The following is a 17,573-nucleotide window of genomic DNA, read 5'->3' on the forward strand; positions in this document are numbered from 1 at the left end:
TCAATTCAGGACAACTCTGAGGACTCAGCCCCAGAGCGTCCCGGGGGGTTTCCCAACCATCGGTGGCCGCTGGATCCCAGCTCATCACCTCCTGCTGCCCCCCCCCACGCCCTCCCAGGTGCGGTTCCTAAGAGCACCCCCACAGCCCACCAAAAACCTCCTGCGAGGAAGCCTTCATTTCAGAATCTGTTTCCAGAAACCAGACATAAAACAGTCACCAAAAAATCTCAGTTCAGAAGTTTGAAAGTTGCTGTGCTGTGCTCAGTCGTGACTATCCAGTCAGAGCTGTGGTTTTTCCAGTAATCATTTGATGTGAGAGTTGGACCATAAAGAAGGCTGCTGCTGCTGCTGCTAAGTCACTTCAGTCGTGTCTGACTCTGTGCAGCCCCACAGACGGCAGCCCACCAGGCTCCCCCGTCCCTGGGATTCTCCAGGCAAGAGCACTGGAGTGGGTTGCCACTTCCTTCTCCAATGCGTGAAAGTGAAAAGTGAAAGTGAAGTCGCTCAGTCGTGTCCGACTCCCAGCGACCCCATGGACTGTAGCCTTCCAGGTTCTTCCATCCATGGGCTTTCCCAGGCAAGAGTACTGGAGTGGGCTGCCATTGCCTTCTCCGAAAGAAGGCTGAGCTCTGAAGAATTGATGTTTTCCAACTGTGGTGCTGGAGAAGACTCTTGAGAGCCCCTTGGACTGCAAGGAGATCAAACTAGTTAATCCTAAAGGAAATCAACCTTGACTATTTATTGGAAGGACTGAAGCTGAAGCTCCGATACTTTGGCCACTTGATGCAAAGAGCGGACTCATTGGAAAACATGCTGATGCTGGAAAGACTGACGGCAGGAGGAGGAGGGGACGACAGAGGATCAGCAGAGGACGCTGGGAAAGACTGACGGCGGATCAACAGAGGATGAGGTGGTCGGGTGGCATCACTGACTCGAGGGACGTGAGTCCGAGCAAGCTCTGGGAGAGGGTGAAGGACAGGGAAGTCAGGTGTGGTGCAGTCCATGGGGTCGCAGAGAGTCGGACACAACTGAACGACTGAACAACAACCCACTCCAGTATTCTTGCCTTCTTGCCTAGAGAGTCCCATGGACAGAGGAGCCTGGTGGGCTAGAGTCCACGGGGTCACAAAGAGTCAGACACAACTGAGCGACTAACAGAAGGGCTGCCCTGGCTTCCCAGTGGCTCACTGGGAAAGAATCCACCTGCCAGTTCAGGAGACCCGGGTTCGATTCCTGGGTCGGGAAGATCCCCTGGGGAAGGGAATGGCAACCCACTCCAGTATTCTTGCCTGGGAAATCCCACGGGCAGAGGAGCCCGGCGGCTACAGTCCACGGGCTGCGAGGCGTTCAGACATGACGTAGTGACTATAGAACAGCACCAGGGGCTACTCTGACCGTCAGCTCCTGTCTCCAGCCTTCTGCAGCCCCAGGGATCTGGCGATACGTCCAGCTTTCGTTTGCTGAGCTCAGTCGCTGCTCCAAGCCGCCCTACCGGTCAGGTCTGGGGACAGCCTCACAGCAGCCTCCCGTTGTGCCCGGCCCCTTCTGTCCCAGCACATCCCGAGAAGGGCTGGGGGGTGTGGACAGCTGATTCTGTTCAGAGAAGCCCACGGTGAGCTGGCGTGTGAATCCCTTCCTCCTCAGCCCGGTGAGGGCAGATGCTCCCGGTGACCATCTTCCCCACCGTCACGGTCTCCGCGCCCCCGCCTGCAAATGGTATCTCTGGATGTTTTCTAAGCCCCCCAGGCTCCACGCGGCTGAAATCTGGCCTCAGTGTTCAAGACCTCAAGTCACTGAGTTTTATTTTCTAGAGAGGAATCAAAGTCCAAAAGTCACGGTCATGAAAGAAAGCGTTTAAGAAGGACGCAGTGGGGAGGCATCACCTCGTTCCACAAAGCCTGTGGCCCCCTACTCCGTGCCGCGTGTCTCCAGCAGGAAAGGAGGGACAGGGGCCGCTGTACGGGGACTTCACATTGCCGGAGTGGGAGCGACAAGCGGGAGGGTGCGCGAGGCTGCAGGCGCTGCGCGGGGGACAGGCGGCTCTCCCGCCGCGCGTGCCTTCCGTGCCTGTTGCTTCTTCTCTGGGCACAACGTGAATGGGAACCCGACTCTGAGGCTGCACCTTTGCCCTCAAACCTGGTAAACGACACTGTGTGGTCTACGGAGAAGCCTGAGGCTGGAGGCACTGGCTCCCTGCTGCTCTTTCTGCCTGCCGTCTCTGATCGGTCTACACTCACAGTTTTATTTTGTATCATGAATCAGGAATGCATGTTGCTGTTTAGTGGCCCAGTCGTGTCCGACTCTTTGCAACCCCATGGACTGTAGCCCCCCAGGCCCCTCTGTCACTGCGATTTCCCTGCAAGCAGCTGCAGGACGGTGACGCGACGTGCTGTGTTCCTGACTGTCCAGCAGGACTGCGGAGCCAGGGGCAAAAGCGCCGGCACCCACCCCAAGAAGGGGAGAAGCGAGAGAAGGCGAAGCGAACCCCCCCTAGAAGATTGGAAGAGCTGTTTTGAGCTACTTCTTGCAAAATCCCTCCTCTCCTGGGAAGCCCAAAACTGGCAAGAGAAGCAAACAGCAAGCCTTCATTAAGCCTTCTCCCGAGGAAGCGCAGCTGCGGTCAGAAGCATTTGATGAGCTGCCACCCGGTAAATATGGTCTTGCTGCATTCAGGGCTTTTGAAAAATCTGAACTCTATGATGAAAATACTGAATTCTGGCTGGCCTGTGAACACTTCAAAAAAAAACCAAGTCACCCCAAAAGCAGTCCTCAAAAGCAAAGAAAATATATACTGACTTCATAGAAAAAGAAGCTCCAAAAGAGATCAACATAGCCTTTGAAACAAAAACTCTGACTGCCCAAAACATACAGGAGGCTCCCTGCGGCTGCTTCACAAGTGCCCAGAAAAGGGTGTACAGCTTGATGGGGAACAACTCTTATCCGCGTTTCTAGGAGTCAGAATTCTACCAGGACTTGTGTAAAAAGCCACAGATCACCAAGGAACACCAAGCTACCTGAGATGAAAATGGGAGCCCAGGAACAGTGGCCATGTCATTTTTTTCCTAAGGGGAAAGGCTGTCACCTGCAGAAAAGACTGCGCTTGAATTTAGCCAGGGTGTCCAGGAAACGCCGCTCAGACCTATTGATTCAGAGCGGGATAGTGAATCAGGAAGCCGGTCGCCCTGTAGGAGAAGCTGGTCCCGGGACAGCTGTAACTGATGGGCCCCAGAGAGAGAGAGTGGTCTAAACGTGCTGTGTCTCACGCTGGCGAAGCAGGAGCTTGAGACCGGGAGGTGATGATGCAGGACTTCTGGTCCAGAAGCGTTTACAGTCAGCAGGCCCGGGGCTACGCGGCCTTGGCCGGCTGGCTGGACATCCTCCCCTGAATCAGTCCTTGTTGCCACGCAGCGGTTTAGATGTAGTTTCTTTAGTTCTAGGTAACAAAGGCAGAGGAACCAGAGATCAAATTGCCAACATCCGCTGGGTCATGGAAAAGGCAACAGAGTTCCAGAAAAACACCTATTTCTGCTTTAGTGACTATGCCAAAGCCTTTGACTGTGTGGATCACAATCAACTGGAAAATTCTGAAAGAGATGGGAATACCAGACCACCTGACCTGCCTCTTGAGAAATCTGTGTGCAGGTCAGGAAGCAATAGCACCTCTAGGAGAGAGGAGGTATCAGTTGATGGGCCGGTTGAGTAAGAATTGACCGTCCTTAGAACTGAGAAGTCAGAGCTGCTGGGAAGATGCTGCTTCCATCTCTGATGCTTTGGTGGGTCACAGGAGGTCAGACCATCACCATGGGATCAACCTTCTAATATAGTCTTGTAAAAATCAAGCTTATTGTTGAAAATGCAAGAACATTGCTTTAAAGCCCTTCATGAGTATAGAACAGCTAAACAAGAGAAGTAAATTGCTGTAACAGAGACAAAGCACGGAAGTTATCCCCCTGGCTAAGCCGGAGTCTAGGCCAGGAGCTCCCGAGGGCGGGGCTGGCTCAGGGCTCCATGTGCCACCACTTGAAGGAGAAGGGCTGCCGGCGCACGTTGGTGCCGCAGTGCACGTTCCCCTGCCGGACGTGGTAGGCGTAGTAGTCGTCGAGGAAGGTGCAGTGGAGGCCCAGCGGCTCCAGCAGGGCCCGCACCTCCTCCTCCAGGCAGCAGCGGCCGTTGATGACGGGCCCGAAGGGCTTGGGGATGCCCAGGTGCCTGCCCAGCACCAGCATGTTCACCTGCAAAGGGGGCGGCCAGGTCAGGGGCAGCAGCGTGCGCCTTGCGGCACCACCTGAGTGTCCCCTATAACAGCCCCACTTCACAGGCCAGCAAACGGAGGCCCAGAAAGGTGATGAGAGCTACTGAAGGCCAGGGAGTGAGGCTAGGTCCTGTACCCAAGCCTTCGGACTCTGGGTCCGTGTTCTCAGCCCTTCCCCTCCCTCCTCGCTGCCGCTCTCCGGCAAACTCGATTCCTCAAGGCCCCGTCCCAAAGCCACTGCCTGTGTGAAGCAGCCTGTGGCTCTCCAGATTCGGGCAACTAGCCATCCTCTGGGTTCCCGCAGCTCCCAGCACAGCGCCTGGCACAGAGGAGGCACTTCATACAGATCTGTTGATATTACGATCTGGTGAATAAGTGCACCTTTTATAGCACTTTCCATACATAATGCGTTATGTAAACGACTGTTTCCTCCACAGTCGGTTACATAAGGTATTACACTGGGAGGTGGCCTGTGGGTTCGAATCCCAGGACTTTTACACAGCTGTGCGGCCTCGGGCAAGTCACTTGGCCTCTCTGCGCCCCATCAGCAGAAAGAGCCAAGCACGCTTCCAGGTGTGACAGTCGCGTGAGAACAGGCGTGCGGCCTGGGCAGGGTGCAGTGAGCTCGGAGTCAGTCTCCAGGGCTCAAGAGTCACTGCAGGGACATCTCAGCTCTCAGACTCGGCCCATGCCGGCTGCCTGGCACTCTAGACTTCTCCACCTGCTCCACACCCAGGCCCTCGCCCCCAAGCTCCAGTCACAGCTCCCTGTGAGGCCTCACAGGGAGGAGGAACCGAGTCAGCCCTCAGATTCCTTCGTCTGAGACGCTGCACCGCCAGCTTCAGGCATCAGCTTTCTTTCCCCCGGGGCTAAACTGCAGAAAGAAATGAAATGCTTGGGGCCAAGGACCCTTATTCAGGAGAGGGGGTTACGAGGATGGTGCTCCCTCCTGTCTCGTTTGAGCCAAGGAATCCTTTTTTTCTAAACAAAATTTTCTGCAATATCTCAAAGCATAAAACAGAGACGAATCTAAAGCATGGGAGGGAGGCCCTGTCTTGGAACCCCAGAGTCCTGGAGAACCCAGTCCGCAAACCACCTGCCTGGCTCTTACTTGGCCCAACACAAGGAAGCCCACAGCGGGCAGCGCAGCCAGACGCCAAGCTCTGAACCCCAGCTCTCGCTAGAGACCTGACTCCCTGCGCATCAGCGGGGTAACGACAGTCTTTCACCCCCAGGCGGTTGCCTCTTAAAAGCGCTGTAAGCTGGAGAGGGCCACGCAAACCCCGAGGGGTGAGGAGACAGCCAAGCCTGCTGGATCCACAGCCCAGGCCTCTTGGACTTAAGACTGCAGGCAAAGCTGGGCGGGCTCGGAGGTCCGCATTCTCACCATGTTTGGGAAAAAGGCTTCGGCCTTGGGGGTCCCTCGCGAGTCTTTGATGAGCTTGAAGAGCTGCGGGATGTCCACGATGTCCCGCTCGGCCAGGCCCAGCTCCCTCTTCAGCACCGCCCTGTTCCAGTCGATGCATTTCTGGGGGGCGGGAGGAGGGGCAGCGGTGGGCGGGGCGGGGATTCGGGATTGGGGATGGGGTTTGGGGGTGGGGCGCAGGCGGGCCGGTTTAGGGGAGGGCCTGAGACAGGGCCAGGAAGGCAGCGGGGCACCTCTTGGCCCCTCTCCTGCTTGCCTTTGCTCCGCCCCGGCTCCGCTTCAGTGTCCCTGCCTGTCCCGCCACTCCAGTGCTTGGCCTCTTGCACGCGTCTGTGCCTGTTTCTGAGTCTGCCCTGTCTTTCTCTGACTTTGCCAACTCTTTTCTCACACACACAGACAGACACACAGACACACACACAGAGATACACACAGACACACACAGACACACACACAGACAGACACACACACACAGAGACACACAGACACACACACAGACACACACACAGACACACAGACACACACACGCACGCACACACTGACCCAGATCCCGGGACTGATCACCCAGAAGGCTCCGTCCTGGTCTTCTAACCTCGGGGAAGAGAGCTGGGCGCGGGGGTGGGGGCGAGTGTCAGGTTGCTGGGGGTGTGACATGCCCTGAATGGCCAGGCTAGTACCTCCACCTGGGGGGTGACGTGCCCTGAGTGGCCAGCCTAGTACCTCCACGTACGAGTTGTGTTCCCTCAGCATCTTGTCTGACAGAATGTCCTTTATTTTCTGCTGTTTTTTTTCTGTCATGGAGAAAAAGAAGCAGGTGAATTCAGAGATCCACTTTGCTCTTCCCAGAAGGTCCAGTAGGGACTCAGTTTTCCCGTCTAGAAAATGGGGGCAGCGATGATTCAGAACACACAGGTTTGTTATGAGTACCTGGGAGGTAAATGACTTTAATAAAAAAATTTACACTGGGTAAGTTCTTATTAAGAGCGTTACTTTCAGTCTCGTAAATTCTCTCATCTCCAAAGGGATCCTGTTTCCTGAGGGGCAGAGGCCTGACCGTTGCCTGATGCTCCATGACATATACAGACGCTAGGTGAAAGCTCTCAGTCGTAGTGACATCAGCCTCTGACTCCAGCCTGAGTCTGCAGACATCACTGAAAACATATTTCATTCTGTGCTCCATCCAGATTAAGCTTTCTTTCAGGTCCTCAGACACAGCTTGCCTTCTCCTGCCTCTGAGCCTTGGCTGTTCCTTCTGCCTGGATTATCTGGACTATCTTTAGTCCCACCCCACTGCCCCGTTTATCTGGCCAACTCCTGCTCACGTCTCATACTCAGGCCTGACCTTTGCCTCCTCCAGGAAGCCTTCCTGGGACTCTTCCCAGACACCCCTCAAAGCCCCTGTGTTGTTGCTTCCTGAACTCACTCGCCCCGGACTGTGAGTCCCGAGGGCAGGGACCTCCTCCTCTCTGTTCACGCGGCACCCCTAGCGCCCTGCACAGTGCCTGGTGCCCGGTGGCAGGGTGGAAGATGCCAGTGACCTGAGTGATTCCATCTGGGGATGGGAGACCACGTATAGGCTGAGGAAGCTTCCCAGGGGAAAGGCCAGGCGCGGCCAACTTACTCTTGACCCCTTGGAACAGCAGGGCCTCCCCGTGGCCCTCCTTCAGCTGCTCCTGGAGCAGTCTGTAGCAGGCCCTGGGGCTGGCCAGGAGAAGCCGGAAGCCCTGGGGGCAGAAAGCCTGCGGTCAGAGGTTAGTTTGGATCCTGGGGGTCCCGGGAGGAAGGCTCTGCCAAGGGTGTGGGGAGCGGGGGCTTGTACCTAAGCTGGCTGCTTCTTCCATGCCCCCTTCTGGGTGAGGGAGAAAGATTTGGGAAGATAAGGTCAGTGTCCCCCACCCTCCCCGGCGGAGGCAGAGCTGAGTCTGGGAACCCGGGAAGGAGGCCTGTGGCTTCCTTCAGGCAGCCCCCCAAGACCACACCTTCTTTTGCACCGGAACGAAGCTCAGGAACTCGTCCACGTGGCCCACAGACAGCCAGTCAGAGTAGAGTCTCACCGGGGCCTGCACCTGCTGGGCACCCAGGAAGTCCTGCAGGGTCTGGTGCATCTCCTGGCTCTCCTTGCTGCCAACAGAGGGGGGTCACGGGGAGACAGGCATGCGTTCAGGCTGTGGTGCTAGAGAAGGCTCTTGAGAGTCCCTTGGACAGCAAGGTCAACCCAGTCAATCCTAGAGGAAGTCAACCCTGAATATTCATTGGAAGGACTGACTCTGAAGCTGAAGCTCCAGTACTTTGGCCATCTGATGCCAAGAGCCAACTCACTGGACATGAGTTTGAGCAAGCTCCGGGAGATGGTGAAGGACAGGGAAGTCAGGTGTGCTGCGGTTCATGGGGTCACAAAGGGTTGGACGTGACTGAGCAACTGAACAGCTACAGCAGCAGTGGGGAGATGGGCGTCCCTGCTGGCTCAGCTGCTAAAGGGCCCGCCTGCAGTGCAGGAGACCGGGTTCAATCCCTGGGTCAGGAAGATCCCCTGGAGAAGGAAATGGCAATCCACTCCAGTATTCTTGCCTGGAGAATCCCATGGACAGAGAAGCCTGGTGGGCTACAGTCCACGGACTCACAAAGAGTTGGACACTTGTGACTGAGTGACTAACGCTTTCACTTTCATGGGGAGACGGGGGTGGGGGCGTCCACGAGGGCAGGAGTTACCAAGGGAGTCTCTGAGGGCCTGGGACTTGGTGAAGCGGCCAGGACTCTCCAGGGAAGGGGTTCAGACCCTGGGATGCCTTCTGTTATCATCGTATCTCCTACCGTCTGAGAAGTTGAGAACCCGTCACCCCAGTTTTACTGGCGACGGCTGAGGCATGGAGTCAGTGAAGGGTGTAGGGCCAGTCCTTAGCCTCTGCAAGCGCTGCCTGTTGACTCAGCCTGGATGCTGGTGTCGTGAGCAGCGTCGCCGTGGGCGTGGAGCTGGTCCCACCGAGTCAGTGCCCCTTGTCAGCTGTGCGCCCTCGCGCGTGCCCCGTCACCGCCCCGGCCTCCGCGCGCTCTGCCTCGACCTCCAGGCGCCTTCGGGACCCGGCCCTTCACCCCTCCTCTTGCTCAGCTTCTGTTCTAGCCCCTCTGGCCTTGAACCCGCCGAGTTCATTGCTGCCTCAGGGCCTTTGCCCATGATCTTCTCAAAAAGCGCTTACTTATTTGGCCGCACCGGGTCTTAGCTGTGGCTTGTGGGCGCTTTAGTTGCAGCCCGCAGACTCTTAGCTGCTGCATATGGGATCTAGTTCCCTGAGCAGGAATCGAACCCGAGCCCCCCTGCACTGGGAGCTCGGAGCCTCAGTTGCTGGACCAGCTCGGGAGTCCCTGCCCAGGAACCCTGCTCCAGAGCCCCGCTTGGCCGTGCCCCGCTCGTCGTCGGGCCTCGGGCCCCGCCCCAGAGAAGCCCTCCTGGGTCTGCCTACCCGGCTTCCCTCTCCTCTTCTGCCCCACTTTTCTGCTTTCTTCACTGCTGGAAATGCTTACTTGTTAGCTTTTCTGTGGCGCGTCGTCCCCACTAGGACAGCAGCAGGGCTTGCCCGTCCTGCTCAGGGCCACACTCCCTGCCAGCTCCTGGCACAGGGCCCGCGCAAAGCAGGTGCTCAGCAAACATTCAGCGGCCTGAGGCGTGCAGGTGGCCGAGCTTGGAACTGGGCTCCCCACTGGGTGTTCTTTGCTGTCTGCTTTGATTCCCCACAGTCCCTCAAGTTTGTTGAGCCCTCTTTTTTTTTCTTCTGCACTGAGAAGCATGCAGGGTCTTTGTTTCCCAGCCAGGGATCCACCCCACGCCCCTCATGTTGGAAGCGTGGAGTCTTAACCCACGGGACCCCAGGGACGTTCCCGCTGAGCCCCCCTGGCCAGGAGCCAGCAGGGAAGCCCTCTGCTCTGGCCTCTGCTGCACCCCATGCCCCTACGCCCCTGAGTCCGCCCCCTCCCTGCCTCCTCTCCTCACCTGGGGTAACCGCTGTCCCCAATGAGGATCCTGCCCAGCGGGTACGCCTTCCCCCCGACCGTCACTGGGGGGCTCACTTCCAGGTTCCCAAAGGAGTCGAGGTCAGTCACACTGCCCGTCTGGGGCCCACGAGTCACGTAGCCAAAATCTGCACCCTGAGGAGGGAGGAGCAGGGGCCAAGAGTTAGAGAGCCCAGGGTCTTGGGGACGAGAGTGTGGGGTCCAGGTTTAAAGATGAGACTGGTCACAGAAGAAACCCTTCGGCCACTGGTTCAGAGCAGGTCCCGTTACCGTCTGAGGGATTCTGAAGGAAGGCTGAGTCAGGGCGGGCAGGAGAGGGGTTTATGAGTCTCTGCGGGGCGCGTTCTAAGCCTTGTGTGTGTGCCTGCTCAGTCGCTCAGCCGTGTCCCATTCGTTGTGACTCCATGCATTTATAGTCTGTCAGGCTCCTCTGTCCACGGGATTTCCCAAGGAAGAATACTGGAGTGGGTCCCCATTTCCTCCGTCAGGGGATCTTCCTGACCCAGGGATCGAACCCACGTCTCCTGCACTGGCAGGTGGGTTCTTCACCCCTGAGCACTGGGGAAGCCCACGCCATAAGCTTTAACTCGGGTGTGAAAATGAGTCTGCAAGGTTCCATCTCTGTCCTCAGAGCAGAAACTATGTCAGGAAGACTGCGGCTCGAGCTGTCTCTACAGCAGACGCTCCTGGTCCACAGGGGCGTGTCCCGGCCTGGGGCTGCAGTGGGCCTCCCCACAAGGCTGCGGCCCCTTGTCCTCGAGAGAAGACCGCGGGGGCGGCGCCCTCCCACCCCGCGCTGGCTTCCAGCTGCCGCTGTAAGCCGCCGGCTCTGAGCTCAGAGGTCTGAGTCAGCCTCACGGGACTGGAATCAAGGGGTGGCAGGCTGGCTCCTTCTGGAGGCTCTGGGAGAGAACCCATTTCCCTTCCTTTTTCAGCGTCTAGTGGTCAGCTGGCTGGCAGCTCTTCTTCCGTATTCAGTGCCCATCACTCCAGCCTCTGTTGCTGACATCAGAAGTCTTTCCCCATCCCGGCCCCGCTTCCTCCCTTTCATGAGGAGCCTTGTGAGGGCATAGCGTCCTCCCACATCACCCAGGAGAATCCCCATCGCAAGGTCCCTGACTTAATCTCACTTGCAAAGCCCCTGTTGCCATGTAAGACGGCGTCTGCTTCTGGGCTTAGGGCCCGTCTGAGAGGCCGTTCTCAGCCTGCCTGCTGCACCTCTAACCCGTGCTTCTGTGCTGTGCTCAGTTGCTCAGTCCTGTCTGACTCTTTGTGACCCCGCGGACTACAGGCACCAGGCTCTGCTGCCCATGGGGATTCTCCAGGCAAGAATACTGGAGTGGGTAGCCTATCCCTTCTCGACTGACCCAGGAATCGAATCAGGGTCTCCTGCGTTGCAGGCAGATTCTTTACCAGCTGAGCCACCAGGGAAGCTCACCTCTAACTCTACTGCCCACAAATTGATGGTTTGTACCCTGGGGCTTCATGGGGGCCACAGACGCCCTGAAACTTGATGGCAAATACTGGGCTTGGGGCATGTTTTGTGGGAAGATGAGTAGCCTCAAGCGGGTCTGTGACTCCACAGGTCTAAAACCCATTCTTTCCAAATCCTCCCTTTCTCTCTAAAACGCTTGCCAACCTGACCTCCTCCCCTGCTGGCCATCAAAACTGCTCCCCTGAGCTCCTCTGGTGGTCTGCTGGTTAAGAGTCCACCTTGCAGTCCAAGAGACCAGGGTTCAATCCCTGGCCCGGGAAGCTCCCACTTGCCACAGGACAACGAAGTCCGTGCCCCCAGCTACAGAGCCTGTGCCCGAGACCCGGGAGCTGCAATTACTGAAGCCCGAGCGCCAGAGCCTGTGCCTTGAGACAAGAGGAGACACTGCAGTGAGGAGCCCCCCCACAGCTGGAGGAAGGCTGTGTGCAGCGGGAAGCCCCCACAGCAAGCACCAGCCGGCCAAGAGTAAGTGTGGGACAGATGCCCCTCGGGGTCCCTGCAGCCACAGTCAGCTCGGCGCGCAAGGCCTGGGCTCCCTTGTCCCTGAGCGGCGCCTGGGTCGGCTGGTCGCCCCCGGCCTTCCCACGCTCTCTGCACCTGGCGTTTGGGCCATTGTGGTCTCCCTCCCTTTGCTCCCTCCGAGTCTCCTGTGCGCTGGGGGTGGGGGTGGGGCACAGACCTGGTCCTCCTCTCACTCCTTCCCCTGGTGGTCTCGCCTGGTCTCGAGAAATACCGTCCACATGCTGACCGTGGCCAGGCTCACAGCGCGGTCTGCACGCCCCTCCCAAACGCCGTGAGTGCGTCCCCGGCCTGCCTGACGCCTCGCTTGGAGGCTGACCAAACATCTCACACTTGCCCCAATCAGAACTGCTGACCCTGCTCCCCACTCCCTCATTCCCTGCCTGTCCCGAGGTCCTCCCCTCCCAGGGGGTGGCGCCTGCCCCCCACGAGGGTCAAGGCCTGGAGACCCCCCTTGTCAATCCCGCACAGTGTCAGGAAGTCCTGTTCGCTCTGCCCTCAAAGCGTATCCCAAGGGACTCCCCTGGTGGCCCAGGGGCTCAGACTCCTCACTCCCAGCTCAGGGACTCTGGGTTGAATCCCTGGTCAGGGACCTAGACCCCACATGCTGCAACTTAAGCTCCTGCAGGCTGAAACTAAGGCCTGGTGCAGGCAGATCAGCAAGTGACTATTAAAAATAAAATCACATCCCAAAGCCGACTGCTTCTCCACTCCCTTGCCCCATCATCTGTCACCAGGTACAGTGGTGACCTCGTCCCCGATCCCCCCGCCCCACCCTTCCTCGCTGTGGTCCATTCTCAATATGCAACCAGACTGCCTTTAACAGCACCAATCAGATCATACTCGTCCTCTGCTGAAGACTCTGCAATGAACCCACAGAGTCTCAGATTCTGAAGAAATGGCCTCACAGTGGCCAGGAAGCCCCAGGACCCGTCTCCCCCAGCGACACCCATCCCCGCCACGTGCCTGCCTCCCCACCTCTCTGCCTCTTGCTTACTCGGTACCCCCCTTCCGGCCTCCTCACCACTCCCTGGGCCTGCCAGGCACGTCCCGCCTCAGGACTTCCACACTGACTTTCCCGCTGCCCAGAACCCTCTGCACCCTGACATCCGTAGAGGCAACTCCTTGACCTCTGTGGGGTTTTTGCTCCGGTGTCAGCTTCTCGATGAGGCCTCCCCTGACCATTTCATTTAAAGTTGCCATCTAATCCCCCCAGCACTCTGGCTGCTGGCAGCCCCGTGATTCCGCTTTCCTTTTCTGTAGTACTTGACTGCACCTCCCAACATATAATGTAACTTATTTATTCATTAGGCTTACTGTTCTGGCCTTCCCTGGGGGTCCAGTGGTTAAGAACCCGCCTGCTAGTGCGGGGCACACAGGTTCGATCCCTGGTCTGGGAGCTAGATCCCACATGCCGCAGAGCGACCGAGTGCGTGTGCCCCAGCAGCTGAGCCCACACACCGAGCGCCCACTCTGCAACCAGAGAGAGTCCGTGCAGCCGAGAATAAATAAACTAAAAAGACTCATCGTTGCTGTTCCACTGCCCAGAGCCCTCTCCTCCCAGACATCCGCGGAGTCAGCTCCCTCCTCTTTGGAGTGTTTGCTCCACTGTGAGCTTCTCAACGAGGCCTCCCCTGACTATTTCATTTGTCTATCTCTCTGAGCTAGGATGACAACCCCATGAGAGTAGGGGCCTTGGCATCGCTCAGCAATAGATCCCTACTGCCTAGAACAGGGCTGGACACAGACTACGTGCTCAAAGAACGTGTGGTGAAGGGGTGATAAATTCACCCCGGTCACTGCCCTGGTGCCATGAGATGAAAGGTACCAAGGCTGCAGGCTTGGGTTCCTGCAGTCAAGGGGTTTCCACTGTCTGCAGAAGGGGGTCCCCCAGAGTGGGGTGTGCAGGAGATGCCCGGACGGGGGGCACTTGCCATCGATCCCAGCACAGACTTAGAAGGTGTCCAGGTTCTCCTCCAGTCTTTCTGGTCAGTCAAAGATAAAGGTCTCAGAGCGGTGGGACAAATCCACCCTTAACACCCACTCACCTCCTGTCTTAACAAGGAGAGCAAAACCTCGATTCTGAGCTTTTGTGGACCTTTGTGTGAAGATGGATTTAATAGCACTCTTTGTTTTCATTCAGTTTAACTTCAAGGTTAAACGCTTCTATTTCTGGCAAGCGCCCCTGGTGCTCCATTTACTGGTTTAAAGTTTACTGATGTCGCCTTGTGGAAGGAACAGCCCCCGCGTGTCAGGCTGCGCGCCAAGTGCCTGGTGAGCAGTGATGGCACCACGGCCCAGCCCCTGCCTGTGTGGCGCTTCCAGCTTATCTGGGAGGCAGAGGGTGGGAAGCAAGCAGGCTGGTGATGTATAAGAGACTCCAGGAGGAACAGGCAGGTGGAGAATACCAGGGCCGTGGGTGGGTCCTTCTGCCTCAGGCTGGCCTCCCGGAGGGCACAGAGGCTGAGACTTGGAGGTGGAGATGCAGCCAGACCCTGAACTGGGGCAAGCGCCGCAGGCAGCGGAAACAGCAGGTGCAAAGGCCCCAGGGTGAGCACAAGCTGGGCGCATGTGAAGGCCAGGGAGGAGGCCAGTGGGGCTGCAGCCCGGTGAGGGGCAGGGAAGTGGCCCAGGGCTGGAGAAGCAGATGGCGCTGTAGCCTGGTGAGGAGCTCGATTCTTATCCCAATTCTTTTTATAAAATGTATTTTTATCTATTTACTTGGCTGCATCGGGTCTTTACTCCCTGACCAGGCGAGGGGGAATCTTAGCTCCCCAACAAGACTTTGAACCCGCATCTCCTGCATCGCAAGGAGGATTCTTAGTCACTGGCCACCAGGGAAGTCCCTGAGAAAGCAGGCGTGAAGGCGTTAGTCGCTCAGTCCAGTCTGACTCTGTGACGACCGCATGGACTGCAGCCCGCCAGACTCTCTGTCTGTGGAATTCTCCAGGCGAGAGCCCTCGACTGGGCAGCCATGCCCAGGGACCGAACCTCCATCTCCCGCGTGGCAGACGGGCTCTTCACCGTCTGGCCCACCAGGAAAGCCCAGGGGAGTCCCTATTCCACGATCCCCAATTCCTTTCCTGAGTGATTTGAATCAAGATACCCCGACCTGGTGGCTCAGATGGTTAAGAACCCACCTGCAATGCAGGAGACCTGGGTTTGATCCCTGGGTTGGGAAGATCCCCTGGAGGAGGGCATGGCAACCCACTCCAGTATTCGTGCCTGGAGACTTCCTTGGACAGAGGAGTCTGGCGGGCTACAGTCCACGGGGTCACAAAGAGCTGGACACGACTGAGTGACTAAGCACAGTGACCGACACCCCTGACTGGCGTGCGGGCCAAGGGACCACCACAGCCTCCCTCCATCCAAGGCTGTCTATAGGAGGGCCAGTTTTCATTCCAATCCCAGAGAAAGGCAACGCCAAAGCATGTTCAAACTACCACACAATTGCACTCATCTCACACACTAGCAAAGTAATGCTCAAAATTCTCCAAGCCAGGCTTCAACAGAATGTGAACCGTGAAATTCTAGATATTCAAGCTGGATTTAGAAAAGGCAGAGGAACCAGAGATCAATTTGCCAACATCCGCTGGATCATAGAAAAAGCAAGAGAGTTCCGGAAAACATCTGCTTCTATTTTATTGACTACGCTAAAGCCTTTGACTGTGTGGATCACAATCAACTGTGGAAAATTCTGAAAGAGATGGGAATACCAGACCACCTTACGTGCCTTCTGAGAAATCCGTATGCACGTGAAGAAGCAACAGTTAGAACTGGACAGGGAACAACAGACTGGTTCCAAATAGGAAAAGGAGTACGTCAAGGCTGTATATTGTCACCGTGCTTATTTAACTTATATGCAGAGTACATCATGAGAAACGCTGGACTGGAAGAAGCACAAGCTGGAATCAAGATTGCCAGGAGAAATATCAATAACCTCAGATATGCAGATGACACCACCCTTATGGCAGAAAGTGAAGAGGAGCTAAAAAGCCTCTTGATGAAAGTGAAAGACGAGAGTGAAAAAGTTGGCTTAAAGCTCAACACTCAGAAAACGAAGATCATGGCATCCGGTCCCATCACTCCATGGGAAATAGATGGCGAAACAGTGGAAACAGTGTCAGACTTTATTTTCTTGGGCTTCAAAATCACTGCAGATGGTGATTGCAGCCATGAAATTAAAAGACGCTTACTCCTTGGAAGAAAAGCTATGACCAACCTAGACAGCATATTGAAAAGCAGAGACGTTACTTTGCCAACAAAGGTCCATCTAGTCAAAGCTATGGTTTTTCCAGAGGTCACGTATGGATGTGAGAGTTGGACTACAAAGAAAGCTGAGTGCTGAAAAATTGCTGCTTTTGAACTGTGGTGTTGGAGCAGACTCTTGAGAGTCCCTTGGACTGCAAGGAGATCCAACCAGTCCATCCTAAAGGAAATCAGTCCTGAATACTCATTGGAAGGACTGATGCTAAAGCTGAAATTCCAATACTCTGGCCATCTGATATGAAGAACTGACTCATTTGAAAGGACCCTGATGCTGGGAAAGATTGCAGGTGGGAGGAGAAGGGGGTGACAGAGGATGAGACAGTTGGATGGCATCACCGACTCGATGGGCATGAATGTGAGCAGACTCCGGGTGTTGGTGAAGAAAAGGCAAGCCAGGTGTGGTGCAGTCCATGGGGATGTAAAGAGTTGGACACGACTGAGTGACTGAAGTGAACCAAATGGCAGAGACGTCATGACCCCAACTAAATCCCTGCGTCGGCAGCACGCAGCACGGGAGAGCCAGTGAGTTAAACTCAGGTCTCCTTTCAAAGCCTCCCGCGTGGGCAAGGTCAGCCCCTCGCCCTTTGGGGAACAGAATGCTGCTTGGACAGCCGTTCACCGAAGCGCAGCTTGCACCTCACACTCCCTCCTCCATCTTCTCTGGGTGCCTGAAGTCTGGGGGCTGTCAGGGCTCAGAGCACAGGCCTGGGGCTCTCTGAGAAAGCAGGGGCAGGGTGCTCATGGCCTGCTTTGAGTTGCAGCTTAACTGTCTTTTTGTGTGACCTGAAGAAAGCCGCTTCACCTTTTGAGCCTCAGTTTCTCCATCTATGAAATGGGCCTAGTAGTAGCACCTACTATTAGAGGTTGTCAGACAGATTACGTGACCTCATGTCGGCATTCAGCACCGTGAGCGCCACAGGACGTGAGCCCCAAATGTGACTGTTATTACAGTTGTTACCGTTTTTGTTATTCTGTGCTGAGTTTGCAGGAAGCTACCCAGTTAGTCAAGCATGACTCAATGCTACGCTGTCACCTGACCCCCTAAACACATGTGGAGACCTTGGCTGATAAAGTCACACCAAGGAAATGACCACTCTGGTCCTGAACAGCCTGCGTGTCCCGAGGGGAGCCCCTGAAAGTCACACTCCCACTCAAAAGACAGAGCCTCCAGCTGGATGCTGAGGAAGGTTCTGGTCCGGGCTCTACCCCCACCTTGCAGAAGAGCATCTTTTTCTCTTTTGGCTACACCACAGGGCATGAGGGATCTTAGTTCCCTGGCTGGGGGTTGAACCTGTGCCCTAAACAGTGGAAGTGCAGAGTCCTAACCGCCGGACACCAGCGAGGCCCCAAGAGCATCTGCAGCGGAACAAAGAGTGCCCATGCCCGACCTGCACGCTCAGCAGGGCTTTCTTGAGGGACAGCTCGAGCTCACAGCCAGAAAGGGCTTTGGGAAAGGCAAGCCCATATCTCATCACATAACAGAAATATCCCAGGAGGAGGCTTTCTGAAGATTCAGTGGCTAAGACTCCGCGCTTCCAACACACGGAGTGTGGGTTTGATCCCTGGTGAGGGCACTAAGATCCCACATGTCAAGCCACGCAGCTGAAAAA

The 17,573-nt window shown here is 56.4% G+C and overlaps 1 protein-coding gene and 1 pseudogene across 1 annotated transcript in view; one reads left to right on the forward strand and one right to left on the reverse strand.

The window, feature by feature from the left end:
* Positions 1 to 1,658: 1,658 nt before the first annotated feature.
* Positions 1,659 to 3,018, forward strand: LOC138076387 (regulator of G-protein signaling 2-like; annotated as a pseudogene).
* Positions 3,019 to 3,998: 980 nt separating this feature from the next.
* Positions 3,999 to 17,573, reverse strand: part of PADI4 (peptidyl arginine deiminase 4) — a 32,451-nt gene continuing 18,876 nt past the window's right edge. The window contains exons 11-16 of the mRNA XM_068967028.1: positions 9,661 to 9,815; positions 7,667 to 7,796; positions 7,297 to 7,414; positions 6,396 to 6,466; positions 5,640 to 5,780; positions 3,999 to 4,232 (exon numbers count right to left, since the gene is read on the reverse strand). Of these exons, the coding sequence (XP_068823129.1) occupies positions 3,999 to 4,232; positions 5,640 to 5,780; positions 6,396 to 6,466; positions 7,297 to 7,414; positions 7,667 to 7,796; positions 9,661 to 9,815 (849 nt within the window). The remainder of the gene's footprint in view (positions 4,233 to 5,639; positions 5,781 to 6,395; positions 6,467 to 7,296; positions 7,415 to 7,666; positions 7,797 to 9,660; positions 9,816 to 17,573) is intronic.

Source organism: Capricornis sumatraensis, chromosome 3 (assembly GCF_032405125.1).
Source record: "Capricornis sumatraensis isolate serow.1 chromosome 3, serow.2, whole genome shotgun sequence".
Classification (NCBI taxonomy): domain Eukaryota; kingdom Metazoa; phylum Chordata; class Mammalia; order Artiodactyla; family Bovidae; genus Capricornis; species Capricornis sumatraensis.